Below are 16,509 nucleotides of genomic sequence, written 5' to 3'. Positions count from 1 at the left end.
ACAGAACAAGGGTGTCACCGCTGCAGCTGTTGTATCGAGCGGAAGCGTCTCACATCGTCGGAGAAGAGTGTCGCCACCAAAGCCGCTGTTGTCGCATCACGGAACATGGGTGTCGCCGCTACAGCTGACGCATCGAATCGAGACTTCTCGCAACATCAGAGGAGCGTGTCGCATCACGTAGGAAAGAACGTTTTTATTTCTTTGCACCAGATCTTTGCCGCATCTCCGCAACACTTTAGTTGTAGAGCGTGACGCATCGTAAGGTACATTGACTCAAAGTGTCGCATTTTAAGATGTAAAGAGAACTAAGCTAAACCTACCATTTTAAGTACAATATTGTGGAATTTTGTCATTTGTGGTCTTGTGTTAAATCTATATAAAGAATACTTATTTTTAATATAAAACTTGTTTGGCGCCCATCTGTTGTGTTGTCACTTGATTACTGTATGTGTTCACAAATGCTTTACACACTGCCTCTGCGATAAGCCGGTCTGCTCGTGCCAAGCTACCAAGGGGGTGAGCAGGGGTTATTTTTAGAGTGTACCCCCTTACCCTGACTAGAGGCAAGGGTTCCTATTTGTCATAAGTACCTACCTGTGCCAATTAGAGACCCCCAAATCTAACATACCTCAAAACTAGCACCTCTGAACACTCTTTGGACCGATGGAAGAATATAACAGACCTATTAGCCTTTAATATTGTACCACTGAGGCAGCATACATTACCAGTGGCGTGGACCTGTATAAAATATCTATTTATCAAAAGCATGGATTGGTTCAGACATGTACTTTTTCAGCAGGGAAATATCAATTTTTCCCTTTTGGTGCCATGCAGTGAAGTGACCATTATGGCAGTGTTCTTATATCTTGGCTCTGATAATTGTCTGATTAAAACAAGGTTCTGGTTCTGCAAACTATCTGAAACTCTACATACAGAGACTAAAAGTAAGTGATAAGTGTTCTGTTATGTTACGTTATTGTTTTTTATTGTGCGCACAGCTACTCCAGCCAAGGAGCGTCCTGGCGCATAGACAAGGAGAGACATAACACAACAGGGAAGAAAGATTAAAAGAGCAGCTAAAACAGAAAAGTTTTTATTGCTTTCCGGAAGGTCGTGAGGTCTTCCAGCAAACGAATTCCAACCGGAAGAGAATTCCAGGTTAGTGCAGCTTTTACGCTGAAAGAGCGTCCCCCCATACGGCTGTGCCTAAATCTAGGGACTACAGCAAAGGCCTGGGCTTGAGAACGGAGGGCGCGTGTAGGGACGTAGAAGGAGAGACAGCTGGACAAAATTTCGGGGCCTATGCCTCTCAAGATCTTAAAGGTCAGGCAAAGGACCTTAAAGAGAATACGCTTCCTCACTGGAAGCCAGTGTAGGGAGCGAAGAACACTCGTCACCGGGCAAAATCTGGGCAGGCCAACAATCGCTCTGGCCGCCGCATTTTGAACCCGTTGCATGCGAGTAAGCTCAGCCTGGTTAGCCCCGACCAGAAGAGAGCTAGCGTAATCCAGGCGAGAGATGATAGTAGCCTGGATTACCAGCTGTCGGGTTGGGGCATCGAAAAATTTAAGCACAGGTCTTAAGCCTCTCAGCAGGCCGAAGCAGCAGGCTGCTGTTCTTTTAGTATGTCCTACAAAGGTGAGGCCGGCGTCCAACCAGATCCCCAGATTTTTCAACTCCGACACCGGGGTCGGAGTAGGTCCCAGCTCTGGTGGCCACCATTGGTCACCCCACAGCTCCACTCCCCTTCCGACAACCATTACCTCCGTTTTAGTGGCGTTGAGCTGGAGACAGTTTCCCGTCAACCAGCTGGCCACCGCCTTCAGTCCATCCTGGAACCTGGGGGCATCTTGTTCCGCGTCCCCGCTGAGAGTAACCGCCAGCTGTGTGTCGTCGGCATATGAGACCAAAGTTAGGCCCCACTGCCTAGCGACATCAGCCAGCGGTCTCACGTAAAGATTAAACAACGTGGGGCTCAGCGAGGACCCCTGCGGAACCCCCATGGCCAGAGGCTGGAAGTTGGACTTGAAGGGAGGGATGGCAACACAGAAGGAACGATTGCCGAGGAAGGAGCGGAACCATTGCAGCGCCTGACCACCAACGCCAATCTCCTCGAGCGGGTGCAGGAGGATGCTATGAGATACCGTGTCAAAGGCGGCGCTGAGATCTAATAAGATCAGCGCCGCCGTTTGACCAGCATTCAACCTTGCACGGAGATGTTCCACCATCACAAGAAGAGCGGTCTCCGTGCTGTGCCCAGCACGGAAGCCATTTTGTGTGGGGTCGAGGGCGTTGGTCCAGGCTAGATGTTCCTAAAGGGCCAGATTGACATGAGCCTCTGTTATCTTTGCCGGCCAGGGTAGCAGCGAGATGGGACGGTAACTTTCAGGCTGGTAGTTCTAGCTTTGGAATGCCCCATGTGCCTGTGCATAGCCCCACATTTCAATGGTTAATGGTATTCTCCAGCCCTTTTCCATTCTCTTCCCACACTGGAAAAGGTTAGACCTTTACTCCTGGCAAGAGCGGGAGTAAAACTTTATCCAGGGTGGGTGGGGGAAAGAGGGTATACAGAAAGTTATTTTGGAGTCACTCAGCAGATTTATATAATAAACACATCTTTGTTTCTGTTGAGAAAACAAGGTTCACAAAAACTAGCTAGGAGTTCACTTCCCAGGCTTACTCTGTAAACTTGTGAAATCCAGAAAATTGTAAATCTGCACCAGTGGAAGCACATGGAGCCCCCAATTTGTTTTCATGTTGCCCATAAATGCTTTACACCTATTTATGTCATTGGTAAATGTTGGACCTGGCATCCTTGGCATGTTTTCCCCTGACCTTTTGCCTTCTGACATTCTTGGCACTTTTCCACTGCTGACCAGTGTTAAAGTGCATGTGCTCTTTCCTTAAACCATGGTAACATTGGCTGATCCACAATTGGCCTATATTCATTACATGTGCCCTAAGTCTGTAAATTAAATGCTACTAGTGGGCTGTCAGCACTGATTGTGCCACAAACATCAATAGCCCTTTAAATTTGTCTCAGCCCTGCCATTTCATAGGCTGTGTGTGCAGTCTTAAACTACCATGTCGACCTGAGAGGTTAACCCTCTGGCCAGGCACAAGCTTTCTTTTTTAATACATAATGTCACCCCTAAGGTAGGCCCTAGACAGCCCTTAGAGCAGGGTGCAGTGTATTTAAAAAGCAGGACATGTACTTTTAAGTTTTACCTCGCCCTGGTAGTGAAAAACAATTGCATTTGTTTTTCACTACTGCAAAGCCTATCTCTACCATAAATTAACATTGTGATTACTGTATTACATTTTATAAGTGTAATTTCCAATTCAGAAAAGAGACATTTCAAGATTGGTGTCTTCGGACTCACAATTTTTAATCACAACTTATAGTAAAGTTGAATGTTAAGTTGCAAATCTGAAAATGCCACTTTAACAAAGTCGGCATTTTCTTACTATAACCATTTTGTGCCCTGCCTGTCTCTGAATACATGATTGGAGAGGGCGACAGCCGGGCTCATTGCATTTCCTCTAGACAGCCATACACGGAGGGTACTTAGGTGTGCCTGATGGGCCATCCACATCCTATTGGGTCGTCCTTGGCAGGATGAGAGGGAGGAGCTGACACACCTGAATGGACCATGCCTGTTCCCATACAAAGAGCTGCATACCCCCCTGTAGTGGGTCTGGAGCCTGTGCTGGAAGGGCAGGGACCTTGTGCACTTCAAAAGCCTCTCTTTGAAATCTCCCTCGCTTTAAAGGCACAAGTAGGTATAAGCACTGGACTCCTGAAAGAGCTTGAAAAATCATACAAATGTTACTAGACCTGCAGGTCTAAAAACTTTAATATACTACTCGACCTAACTTTAATGTACTTGACCCATAAACTGGTCTCAAATTGTGTGATCCTAGGCAAATATTTTGTCTGATGGAGCTGACTTTTTTCATTATCATATAAGAGAGCACCTTCAAATAGGTAAGTTCACTATTTCTGCTGTACAAAAAACCTCTTTATTTACTAGACTAAATGGTTGCCCCATTGAGAACAAGAATCAAGCCCATATATTTGGTACACATGATCCCTGGCTTGCCTCTTAGTTTACTAATAGCATTGTCATCTGGGCAGGAGCAGTAATAATTCCCAGTTCATGTTTTAAAACTCACTTTTCATACGTATATTACCAACGCATGATGTGGTAGTGCATTGTCATTTACAAATAGCATATTTTCCATTAAATGGCCACAAAACCTGCCCACTAACATGTAGTTTTACTGATAACACATAAACAATTTTTTTAAATTGGCTATCAGCAAAAATATTTAAAATTTGCACATCACCAAGTAAAGTGTTCTAATTTGTTTTGATCCTATAAAAATATATATTTTAACCACAGAATTACAAAAATGGGTCTTCATAACTTGTGAACTATATTTAAAATGTTTGAACAGTTCACTTAGCTATTTCATTGCTGTGTTAGAAAAAAAGCCTGACAACTCACAGCCTTTTTCATTTAACATGCTTTGCACTGTTCAATTGTCACTGAGTTCCCTTTACAAAATCCTCTAACTTAAGTCACAGAAAGAAAGATAAATGTAATAAGATAAGCTGACTATTGTCCTCTGTCTTCTCTGAAAACCAGCAAATGTGACAAGATAACAAGATTTAATAGCACTTTTATTGCGCTTTCTCTTTGTGAGCAATTAAGATACCTTTAAATCTTCCCTGAAGTTAGGATTTTCAACTCACCCAAATAATCCCTATCTAAAAATATCTCGTCCTGAATAAATCTTGCTCAACAATGCGATTGGATTTTTCGAGTCCTGCTTGACACTACCAACTCTACACTTTTGGACTGAGGACATTCTGCCAGGAAGGACTGCTCTGCTTCTTAAAGGACTGTCACTCTGCTGGACTCACCTGGACTCCTGCTTTGCTGTGCCTGCCCTGCTTCCTCCTTCCCTGGGAGTGAGAAGGACTGGACCTGCATCTCTACATTCCCAGAACCAAAATAACTATAAGGGCTTTCTGGCTTGCCTCCTGTTCTGAAATCTCAGGGACATCAAAGACTTCCATCAACCCCTCTACAGCCTCTGGACTTTCTCAACGGTGGTTCCTGCCCTGCTACGTGGTGCCAATCCAGTCATGGACCCATGAAAGTGTGTTTTCTAGCTATTTTACTGCAATATCAACACAGGGTCGTCTTTGTACAGGTCGGAACTCACTCATCTTCTCTCGATGCGATGCATCACCGGCTGCGCGGCTCAAGGACAACGCATCACCTTCATCGTGAAGGGTTTGCCAATGACACATCACCGACTGTTGGATCTGAACCAACGCCTCGCCTACATCCGAAGGGATCATTGTGGACGCAATGCCTCCTCTGCTCCCCACATCAGGCCTTCAAAATAGACACATCCTCCACCCAAGGTACTTTTTCAGCGGGACAAGGTTGGTTCCTGTATCCGACTTGCACTCCATCGCAGTCGGCCTGAACCTTTGGATATACCCAGGTCGAACGTGACTAGATAGCCCCTTTTTGTCCATTGAACAAAATAAAGATTGTACTTGACACCAAACAATACGTTCTGGTGTTTGGTAATAGGAATCGTAATCCCCAGATCCCTGTTGGCCACTAGTTTCTCCCCGGTGCCACCGGCTTCTGTAAGAGTCTATGCTCTCTAATGCATATTCTCTGTACATGCAGCGGTCTGGTTGACACCATTGATAACACTTTTTGATTGTTGCTTTTTGACAGTTATGTGCTACTCATTCAGTGAGTATTTATGCCTATTCATTTTTCCTGTGTCTGTTTTCCTTTCATTTTGATAATTTTCTCTTATGAAATGTTTATATTTTAATTCAAGGTTTTGATGTTTATTTTCTTTATTATACTCTATATTTGGCTAATTTGTTATACACCACGATTCACACACATTTCTCTCTAGACTGCGTTCCTGCGCAGGCTAAGCTAGTAAATTAGAGCCTAGGTTGCTACTGTTTAAGACCTGTTTGGCTTTGTGGAGTCCTCTGTTAAGACACTGTGGTGTCTCACCACAGCTTATATACAGACTGCCACATGTCTCCCCGGTAGTCTTTCCAGCAGGTTTTTGTGACCTAATCATTGACACGGCTGCAACCCTCATCCCTCTGCACAACTCTCGAATTGATATCTAATGCAAGCCACTTCCCAAGGAATCCCCAATCATCTTCCATTTGATCTTGATGGCAATTCTTTCTCCAGTGGCAGGAGTTGCATTGCTTTTGTGGTGCTTTGGTATTACTGAATTCAGGGAGTTCAGTAGCAGTAAGTCTTCACATCAGTCCAAGCTGTGTCTTTTATTGTTGCTGTTTCTCACTCACTCAAATGTTGTTCCATTGAAATGTAATAAATCCTGCAGTGGGACCTAGCCAACTCTCTTAATGATAACCACGTTACTGGGATTGCATACTCTAGCATTTTGGGAAAGAGTGCAAATTACATTTTGGTATAAGATTATTTTTTTGTACTTTGGTGAAGGTTGGCTCTTTTCAATGCATTTCTGTCTTTTAATCCTATTGTAAAAGATAGTTTGTTCTTGTTTACACCATCATTATAGAATGTGTCTGCTTGTGACTTGTATTGTAGTATTCATAACTCTTCAAATCAACCAATGGATAGCTTATTTGCACATATTCACACCAGAAACCTGAGTATGAGACACAAAATACACAGAGGAATAATAATGCTCCTCTAGCAAAAGCAGAAACTTGTCCAGATAACGTTGTTGTTTTGTTTGTAGTATTGGTGTGCTAGATGGAGAAAAGTAGTGAGTCGTCTATCTTTTGAATACAGGCACCTATCTTTTGAATACAGGCACCTCAGTGTTGGTGGCACCTGCTGCCTTACTGCAAAGAAATGCATAAAGCAGGTGTTTTCAAATCTGTTATTTACATCAAAGCCAAGTATTCCATTTGAATGAGATTACCTAGTAATTTAATGGAAGTAAAATATATTCACAGGATTTATTTACTAGATTAAAGTGTTTGCAATCTCCTATTAAGTGCCTTATTATTTACTTTCTGTGTTTATTCTACAGAAGCTTCTGAATGGTGCAAATGCAGTTATTTTAATGAGAATAACTCCACCCATTTCTGTAGGTTACAATAATATGTTAAGAGGGCTTAAAAGACCCCAATATGTATGCAACAAAATGCTTAGAAAAATTGCTGCACTTTATTTATTTACCCAGATCTGTAGTTTGATTTAGTTTTTAACATTTTTGGGTGGGAATAGATTGTTAGGGTAGAATGAAAAGCCTCTGTGGGCCATTACATCCAAGTAGACCTCTCCAGCTGAGAATTTATGTTTACTGGGGTGAGTAAAAAGTGTTTGCTGAATCTTTCGAAAAGAAAATGTGATTCCAAACTAATGGAATACACTTATTTTCCCACAGAAAGGCACCAATGTCGACGTTGTGCGTTTTCCTTGCGTGGTTTACATAAGTGAAGTTCGAGTTATTCCTCCAGGAGTTCGAGCTCATACAAGTCTACCTGAAAATAGGGCTTATGGGTAAGTGCCAAATACAAAGTACTGTTTATGAGGAGTCGTTGTGTGAATGTTTCTAGTAAGTCCTATGTTATGTTAAAGTCTTTCATCTGGAGATGCCAATCCTGATTTGTGTACAGTTTCTGAGGCGGGTAGCTTTGTCATCTGATGAGTGAAATAACTGTTTCTTTTAGCTGCAGTTATATGCTTCTCAAGCTTATTTGGCAAGCTTACTTAATGGTTTTACAAATGATTTCCGCAAATAACTACTTATAAATTAATATAAAGTTAAAATGATAAAGATTAAGAACAAAGTTAAAGGACCGTTTGTAAAATGATGAGTTCTTATGACTGGTACACTTACAGTGCTGCAGGGTGCAGTGCAGAGGTGGTAAAGGTGGATTCATGAGCAGGCTTCTTTTAAGCCCCAGCCTGACATCCTCTTTACGGCCTCATTTTAGTGGAACACTAGCTAATGAATGATGAACCAGCATACAGTAGTGTATCTATGTAATGGCTGTCACGTGAAGCTATACGGACATTTTTGGCACACAACAAGGAGGTGGAGAGAACAGCCTTTATGGGTGTAGCAGCTGAAAGAGGAGCAGGGTGGTCAGTTTTCACACACTACCATATTGGGAAAGAAATAGATATCTGCATTAAAGAACTTTCCTCCAAGAGCAAAGATATCCAGGTGCTAAGGGTAAAATCAGGCCCGCTAGATAACGTTGATATCTATAATATTTATGTGAGGGGAACTAGAGGGGCTAAGTCTCAAGTTTTAGCGGCTCTGGAAGACCTACTCGATCTACACTCCATGGATACCAATGTTATTATTGCGGGTGATTTCAACGCAACCTTTGAGCCCCTTGCTATCGATGAATGGCACCTCACTGATTAAGAAGATGCTCAGTGGGGAATCCCGAAACTGGAACTTGATCCAGTAAAGAAGTGGACGGAGGCAGTTATCCAGATTAATTCCATCTGTCTAGAAAAGGGGCTAAGGACGCTAAATGCAGGACGCCGCAAGATAGACTGTGGGTGAATACATTTAATAATGCTTATAGCAAGAGCAGAATAGATTATATTCTTATGAGCTTGAAACTTTGGCATACAATCGATGACATGGTAGTAAGGGATCGTTTTGAAAGTGATCATAATCCCCTGTGTGTAACCTTTAGGTGGTGGTGGCACGAGCCATTGCACGGTAGAGAGTCTGAATTGTATTCCCATGATGTAGCCCCCGCCAACGATATGAGACGGCTCAAATGGTCAAGATTAGCTGAAAATCCTGAGTCCTTTGATAGTATTTCCAAGGACGTTAACAGTGCCCTACAAGAAAGAGAGACTATTCTGGCCACTAATGCAAAATTGGAGTTCGTTATTCATTCTCATGAAAGATTCTTTACGTGCACGAGAACTCCTTTTTTTAAGCTCTGCAAAGCCAAAGAAACCAATAGATCAGAAGCTTTGTCGCTGGTATAACAAGGAACGCAGGCAGGCAAGAGTTCTTCTTGGGAAAGTGAATAATAATGGAGAGTCTGTCCTGGTACGTACATCTAGGCAGACATATAAGAGTTCTAAGGATAAAGCTAAACTCTCCTGGGATGAGAAAAGATAGCAGGACCTCAAAAAGGCTAGCACCCAGAATAATAGCAAACTATGCTGGAGTGTTATAAAATGGGACAGAGGGGACAACCTAAACAACCGCAAGACTATATCCTGCAGGAAGACTGGGTTAAACATTTCAAACCACAATCTGCTCGATGGTCAATTGAGAAACACACGGATGAACCCAGCCACGTGTTTTATGTAAAGGATGCTTTTAATGTTAGTGATATTGTTAGCTCTTGTAGCAGTGGTAGGCGGCAGAGCGCCTGGCCCAGATGGCATTCCTGCCGATATGTTCCTATATGACAAATCAAGATGGGGTAGGTATATTGTGATTTTGGCTAACGCAGTTGCTCAAGGTGCCCCCATACTGGACTCCTGGAAAGGAGCCGAAATAATCTACGTATATAAAAAAGGAGATAGATCATTACCAGGGATTTACCGACGCATCAGACTCGTTGCAAAATATTATGGGGAGGTTAATCCTTAACAAAATCCAGGACTGGATAGAAGAATATAGCATATTGTTCCCCCCTGCAAACTGGTTTCCGGGCTTACACTAGCACCATCGACCGTGTTTTGTTTCATCCTATTACACTGGAAGATAGTGGTCCTTGGTAAAGGCAGTTTATATGCTGCCTTTGTTGACTTAAAGTCAGCATTCGATCTTGTTCCCCGTTCCAGCTTGTGGGTGATGCTGCAGGAAATGGGGTTGCCTAAAGAACTCCTCACACTTATAAGGAGACTGCACAAAGACAATTATGCTAGAATTCAATGGGGCTCTAAGGACATGGTTACCAGCCCGTTTCCGGTAGAGAGAGGGTGCACCAGAGTTGTGCTATGGCACCCACCCTATTTTCGTTGTTTATCATCTTTCTTGCTTTGGTATGCCCCCACTTTTTGCTGAACTGCTGATGTGCTTTGACTGAGGGTGCCCTGGGCTCCTGCCAAACAGGTGCCCAGGGCCTGTGTTCCTTCCCTAAAACAGTGTTGAAACTAAAACCCAATTGGCATCTCTGGCCGCCATCAGCCCCTAGTAAATAGTGCCCTGGGTACCCAGGACATGGTGACCAGAGAAGACCCCTAAGGGCTGCAGCACTTATTGTGCCACCCTTAGGAGCCCTGTACTCTGACACCCACACACTGCCTTTGCAGGCTGAATGTCTAGGTACAGAACTAAACAAAGAGTCGACATGACACACATCCCAGTGTGCCATGCCCACAAGACTCCTTGCCCTGGCATACCTCAGTCACCCCACTAGCTGGATTTCCTATGCCAGTGGTGTGGACACAGGTGCATGAGCCCTGTGCCCCTACAGTACACAGGGCCATTCCTGGGCACTGTAAGTGCAGTGATGCCATTAAGAGTATACAGTGCTGGGAGGTTGTCATTACGAACTCCACAGCACCATAATGGCTCCACTGTTTGATATCAAACTTCTCAGTACACTAAACCCACACTGTGTGGGTTTAATGTAAAATGCACCACAGAGGGCATCTTAGAGATGCCCCCTGAACCCTAACCTACAATCCACGTCTGGTCTGAGTGGCTTCCTGGGCTGCCACACAGCAGACATTCTGCTGGACCCCTTGGTGGAGAGCCCGCACTCTGTAGACAGCTGGGTGGAGAGCCCACGCGCTCCTGGGCCTGCAACAATGCACATCCTGGGCGAGGTGCTAGGTCTCCTCCCCCAGGATAGGCAGGGGGAAGCTTCAAAGGCCTGCAGCCCTTGTGAGCTTCCCCAGGCCACTTGCTGTACTCCGCAACTAGCCCCCACCAGTTCTGACACCCTCTCTGGCAGGAAACCCTACGTCAGGAAGGGGGGTGTGCCAGGCTGTGCCAACCCCACCCCTCAGGTGGAGGAGGTGAGGTGAAGCACAACCCCAGGCTCCGGCCATCTTGAAGATGGGGAGCCCTGCCCAATCACAGCTAGGCTCCTGCCCCCCCCCCCTCCCACAGGAGGGGAGCAGGTTAGGGGGTGTACCCACCGCAGGACAGGAACCTATTGATCCCTGCCCTTTCCCTACCTGTAACGCCCCTAAAGTTAGTATTTAGGGGCACTCTGAACCTTCCTTCGGCAGATCCTGATAAGAAAAGAAGAAAGAAGATCAAGAAGAAGACCAGTCGTGCAGCTGCTAACAGGACGACACCAACTGACTTGGCTCCAGCCTTACCGGCCTGTCGATCCTGGAACCTGCTCCTGCTTAATCCCGGTGACTCCTGCGGACAGCAACCTTGGACAACCCGGAGGGCCTGCCTGCCTTGACCCTCCAACAGACTGGGACTCCCCTGAGCAGAGGCTCTGCTCCAATAGCAATACCCCTGGTGCCAGCCAGGAACCGCGAATCCAGCCCACTCTGCACCTGCCAAGCCCGATTAATCCAAGACCACGAGGACGTCCCCCCCAGCGACTAGGACCCGAAGTCCAGTGCCCAAAGACCCTCCTCGATGACCCAGACGACGCCTGCAGCCTCAGAACCAGGGACCCCTTCAACCGCGATCAGCTGAGGGTAAGCTTTCCCGACGCCAAAGGACACCCCTGCACCCGGCGCCCCACAGTCCCCTGTGCCTTCCTTTGGGGTACTACCTCTTCTCCAAGATCCCAACTTACCTCTCGAAGTGGTGGTCGCACCTGAAGAATCTCCGACCCTGAGCCTGCAGCCTTTGTTCACTTTTTTGTTCACTTTTTAACTTTCCCGTTGGCTAACATTGAGCGCCTGATGGCTCAAAAGCTCCCTGCACCCAGCCGCCCGAGTGCCGCTGGAAGTGCAACTACTACCCTACTCTACTTCCCCACTTGCCCTGAGTAAGTGACCAGGAGCTCAGCTCCCACAGCCGCGTGGCCTGCTTGCTTGCAGCAACCAACCGAAGGCCCCCTACCCTCCATTGGATTGCATCAGGGCACTCTCTCTGCACCCGGCTGACCCTGTGCCGCTGAGGGTGTAACTACTGTACCTTTCCGACCCTGGGAGACCCCCGAGTCCATGCCCAGAACATTAACTTCACCAGTCGAGTACTCACCTGGAAACCGATAACTCACTTTCCTGCCATAGGATAACATTGACTGGTTTGACTCGAAAAACCTGTGTGAAGTTTTGAAATTCTAAAATATTCCTATAAAATCAGCCGAGTAACGAATTTCGAATTACTCACCTGGAGTCAGGAGAAGAGCCAGTATTGTACCTTTCAGCCCAGTACTGAACCGCAAAAGTAATTATGACTGTCCTTGCCCATAACCTGAATTTTCTCCCATAGGAAACCATTGACTGTTTTTGATTGATTGTTTGATTGATTGATTAGTTGTTTTTTTTTTTTTTTTAATTTTTGGAAACCTTTATTGGTGCATCCACAAAAGTACAAATACGGGCCCACAACCCTCAGGCCGGCCTCGAATACTGTTCAGGCACAATTGCATGCATACGGTGACGCGATAGCACATCGGTATCAATAATTGAGCATGCAGCAGTTACACTGGAGATCACGTGCTATCCCGCCTCAGGAGCAGTGAAGGTTAATTTGAAAGGTTTTCCATAGCAACTATTAAAGTCCAAACTGTTCCATTTTAGCTGAAAATAAAGAATACAAAATAAAAGGCAAGGTCCATGTAGGTGTAATACAGCAGTAGCGACCGAATCACACACCGCCCGGCAACCCAAACGTCAACACGGACCCGAGGTGGGAAAGAAGAAGAACAAATAAAGAGGAAAAACAAGGCACCATAGTAACGGAAAGGAACGAAGGACCCCTCCCCCAACCCCCACCCTACACGCATGCAAAGGCTACGGCCTACCCCCCCCCAGCAGTGTGTCTGTCGCCCAATAAACCCGAAATATAGTAGTATAGAATAAGAGAAAGATAAAGAAAAATGTCGCATCACATAAGCTACAGGGAGCAAGAAGAGAGTAATCTAATCAAAACTCCCAGGAAACCCCTAACCCCGGAGGAGGGCCACAATCACGAATCCCGGGCTCCACTCACCGCATAAGCCCTCAGCGCATCAACAAGGTAAAGAAATTACAAATATTGCATCCGCAAGTGAAGAAAATATCTCAGATGGAGCCCCTAAGTATACCAAAACAGCGTTCCAATCCGGGTCCCCGCCAGCCATCCAGGTACCAGCCTCACGGCCATCAATAGTAATATTGACCCCCCGCCCGCAAAAACATTCACCCCATAAGGGGAGCAAAAAGATTCAAACACAGCATTTGCTACCTAGAGTGGAAAGGAAGCATAGCAATAATAGCGGTTGCAGTCGAAAATGGAGGAAAGCAGCACATACAGCACAACCAGTTTAGCAACAAACGTTCCAGTCCGGGTCACAGCCAGACGATCAGTCAAAATCAACGAGGGAAACAGCATCAGCCCTGGCCTGAGCGCCGAAATCTCTCCAAATATGGCCACCACCGCGAGCGCACCGCAGGCAGGACAAAGAAGCAAGATGGCCGCTCACGACAGGAAAGGAGCGGAGGAAGAGGAAATGAGTGTCCCCCGCCATCGGCCAGTTCAGTGTAGAATTTGCCGAGCACCCCCTTTATCGCAGGATGACGAAGACTCCAACAATGAGAAAAGGGCCATGGTAACACACGTGTAGGCAAAGTCTCAGTGTTCGGAGTGGAGGGGGAATCTGCAACTGTAGCCTCATCCAGCAGGGAACACGCAACACTGTAGCCAGGAACGTTCCGTTCCTCCGCACACTCACGTTGCAACAGTGTATCCGCCTCAGGAGTAATGAGAGTCAATAGGGGAGCATCCCGCCACGTTCGCTCCATGGCAGACTCAGCGCCCTCAATCCTCCGTCCCAGCTCTCGGGCGTTTCGCCGCCATGCCACCCGTAGGTCTGCCAGGGCTACCAGGATGTCTCCGCAAGTCCGGTTCCTCCACAACACTGGCCGGACCACTCCGCACAGCGGTGCCCTAGGAGCAGCCTCCAGTTCAAGGATAGGCAGGGCAGTGAGATCTGGGGATAGAGGAGCAGTCACTTCTCCAGTATGACATATAGGCGCCATCATCACCCCTTTAGTTAGCCCACGATGGAGGGAGGGAGGTAACTCCGTTGTAGAAAGAAACTGCAGTGAAGCAATGACGGAAACGCAGCCCACAGTCCGGGGGCTGCACAAGGTGGGAGCCCCCTCGCTTACCGTTGTTACGGGCGGTCCACGGCAGAGAAGGCGCTCCAAGATGGAGTCTGCTCAGGGTTCAGGTCACAGAACAAAGGAAGCGTAGCATGTACGGCTCCAGCTTCGCAGGTCCGCACTCCGCCGTCAAGGGGAGTCTCGACACGATGAGTTAGGTCAATCCCACCCATCTCCGCGACCGGCCATTCTCCCGCAAGCAGCAGCACTGTCCCAGCTCGTCCTGTCGGGTACACCCAGCAGCGTCCGGCGGCGGCTCTCGGGGCAGACTGCAGAGGCAGCGTCGGAGGTCGGCAAACGCACCGGAGTCTCGACCAAAACAGCCGGCGGAGACCTCAAAAGAACGCGATAATCACCAGCGCGTTCATGGCTCCGATTCAGATCGGTATAGTCGAGGATAATATCAGGATTTTCGATGTAGACAGAGACGGCTTGCGGAGCCGGGATTTCACCCGTCCGTTCCGTCCGCCATCTTGGCTCCTCCCTGATTAGTTGTTTTTAAATGTAAATTTTCCATTGTATGCTCTTTTTATTATAACTGGCATAATGCTTGGTTGTGATTAAATATATTTAATTGATCTGTTTATATGGACTTATTAATAAAGTGACATTTAAAAAAAAAAGTAGAAACATTCATGCCAACAACTTCATAACAGATCATACTTTGACCAAACATTTGGCAAAAGTTACCAATTTATTATTAGATTTTACTTGGTTTCTGCGCTACCCTATGGGATACTACACCTGTCTGACATATCTGGCTAGTAATGAATGGACTACAAATAGCCTTGTGTTTTCCGAGTCGCACATGGGGACTTTAATTGAAATAATATTGAAAATTCTAGCTTTTCCTTTGGTGGTTGTTTTAATTCAATTCAATGACGCTGAGACGAGGTAATGGCATTTGCGTCTTTATTCAGTCATCCGCTCTCACTGAATCTCCTCACACCAACATTCTAAAGTGCTATTCAGCGTAGCGTACCAAAGGAACAGGGGAAAAAGGAATGTACCAAGGAGGGAAGAAAAGGGGAAGGAGATTACAACACACCTCCCTGCGGCCAAAGAAAGTGGTCGGAAGTAATGATAACATTAACACAAACAAATGAACAGAATGATATAAGTAGAAGGAGAAAACCATGCTAGATCTGAATGATGCAAGGTAAAGTAACTTAAAGGAGATGCAGTTGCCAGTACTCGATGTGTGTGCCAGATGAAAATCTAGAAAAGAGAAAATTTGTTAATATGAGATGAGTCCCACAATGCCCTGCTAGTCATTTTCAACTTTTACTAGATTGACAATGGTCAAATATGGAGTGGAGACAATCTGAACAACATTTTTGTTAACCTTTGTCAGTTGATGTGTCGGATAAAATTTGCTGTGATTTATCTTTTCTCTTGTCTGTATTTTGACCTTTACAGAGTCCCCAACTTCCCAATGGTATTCCTTCACACCATGTTTCTTGTCATACAGATTTTTGTATTTGAGTTGATCTCTTTGTATTTTTGCACTTATTCCTTGTGTGTTGTTTGAAGCAGGTTTCCCCCCGCCCAACCATAGGGGATTGATTTTAGTGCTGGGTTCTCTTCCCCTGATGTAGACAAAAAGTGAAATTCCGGTTACCGAGTTGGGGGAGGTGCGATACGACCAAATGCTTTCCCTTAAGGATTTCTCTAAATCGTGTCCATTACCACAGCCAGTTGTATGTTTTCTTTAATCATACGGTTTGTCCTATCAACCAAGCCATTTGCTTTTGGACAATATAGAGCAGTTTTCTCATGTTTGATCCCCAGCTCGTTAAGGAATTCCTTCATTTCTACTAAGGTGAATTGGACACCATTGTCAGTGACTATTGTTTTCGGAATACCTTCACTGCTGAACAATTCTCTCAAAAAATCGATGAGGACACTTGCGCAACACAAACTTTTTACCTGATCCAATGTGAAGTGTAGTCCACAAGGACGATCATGAATCTCTTTTGGACACCCAAATATTCCATAGGACCAATTATGTCCATGGCCAGTTTGCTCCATGGAATACTCTGCACAGCTACAGGGGATAATGGTACTTTGTGTGTAGTTTTTGTTTTATCCCTCTTTGCACAGCTAACACAATGTTTTACTTTATGCTCCACCATCGAGTCCATGTTTGGAAACCAAAATGTGCTTCTTATTCTGTTTTTTGTTATACTCCTTCCCAGGTGTCCCTCAAGAGCCAAATCAATGAGTT

The 16,509-nt window shown here is 45.7% G+C and overlaps 1 protein-coding gene across 2 annotated transcripts in view; it reads left to right on the top strand.

The window, feature by feature from the left end:
* Positions 1 to 16,509, top strand: part of VIRMA (vir like m6A methyltransferase associated) — an 811,754-nt gene that overhangs the window by 34,399 nt on the left and 760,846 nt on the right. For both annotated transcript variants that reach the window (XM_086966010.1, XM_086966009.1), the window contains exon 2: positions 7,447 to 7,562. In XM_086966010.1, the coding sequence (XP_086822136.1) occupies positions 7,447 to 7,562 (116 nt within the window). The remainder of the gene's footprint in view (positions 1 to 7,446; positions 7,563 to 16,509) is intronic.

This window comes from Lissotriton vulgaris, chromosome 4_1, assembly GCF_964263255.1.
Source record: "Lissotriton vulgaris chromosome 4_1, aLisVul1.2, whole genome shotgun sequence".
In the NCBI taxonomy this organism is placed as follows: Eukaryota; Metazoa; Chordata; class Amphibia; order Caudata; family Salamandridae; genus Lissotriton; species Lissotriton vulgaris.
This window is presented reverse-complemented; position numbering and strand designations above follow the sequence as displayed.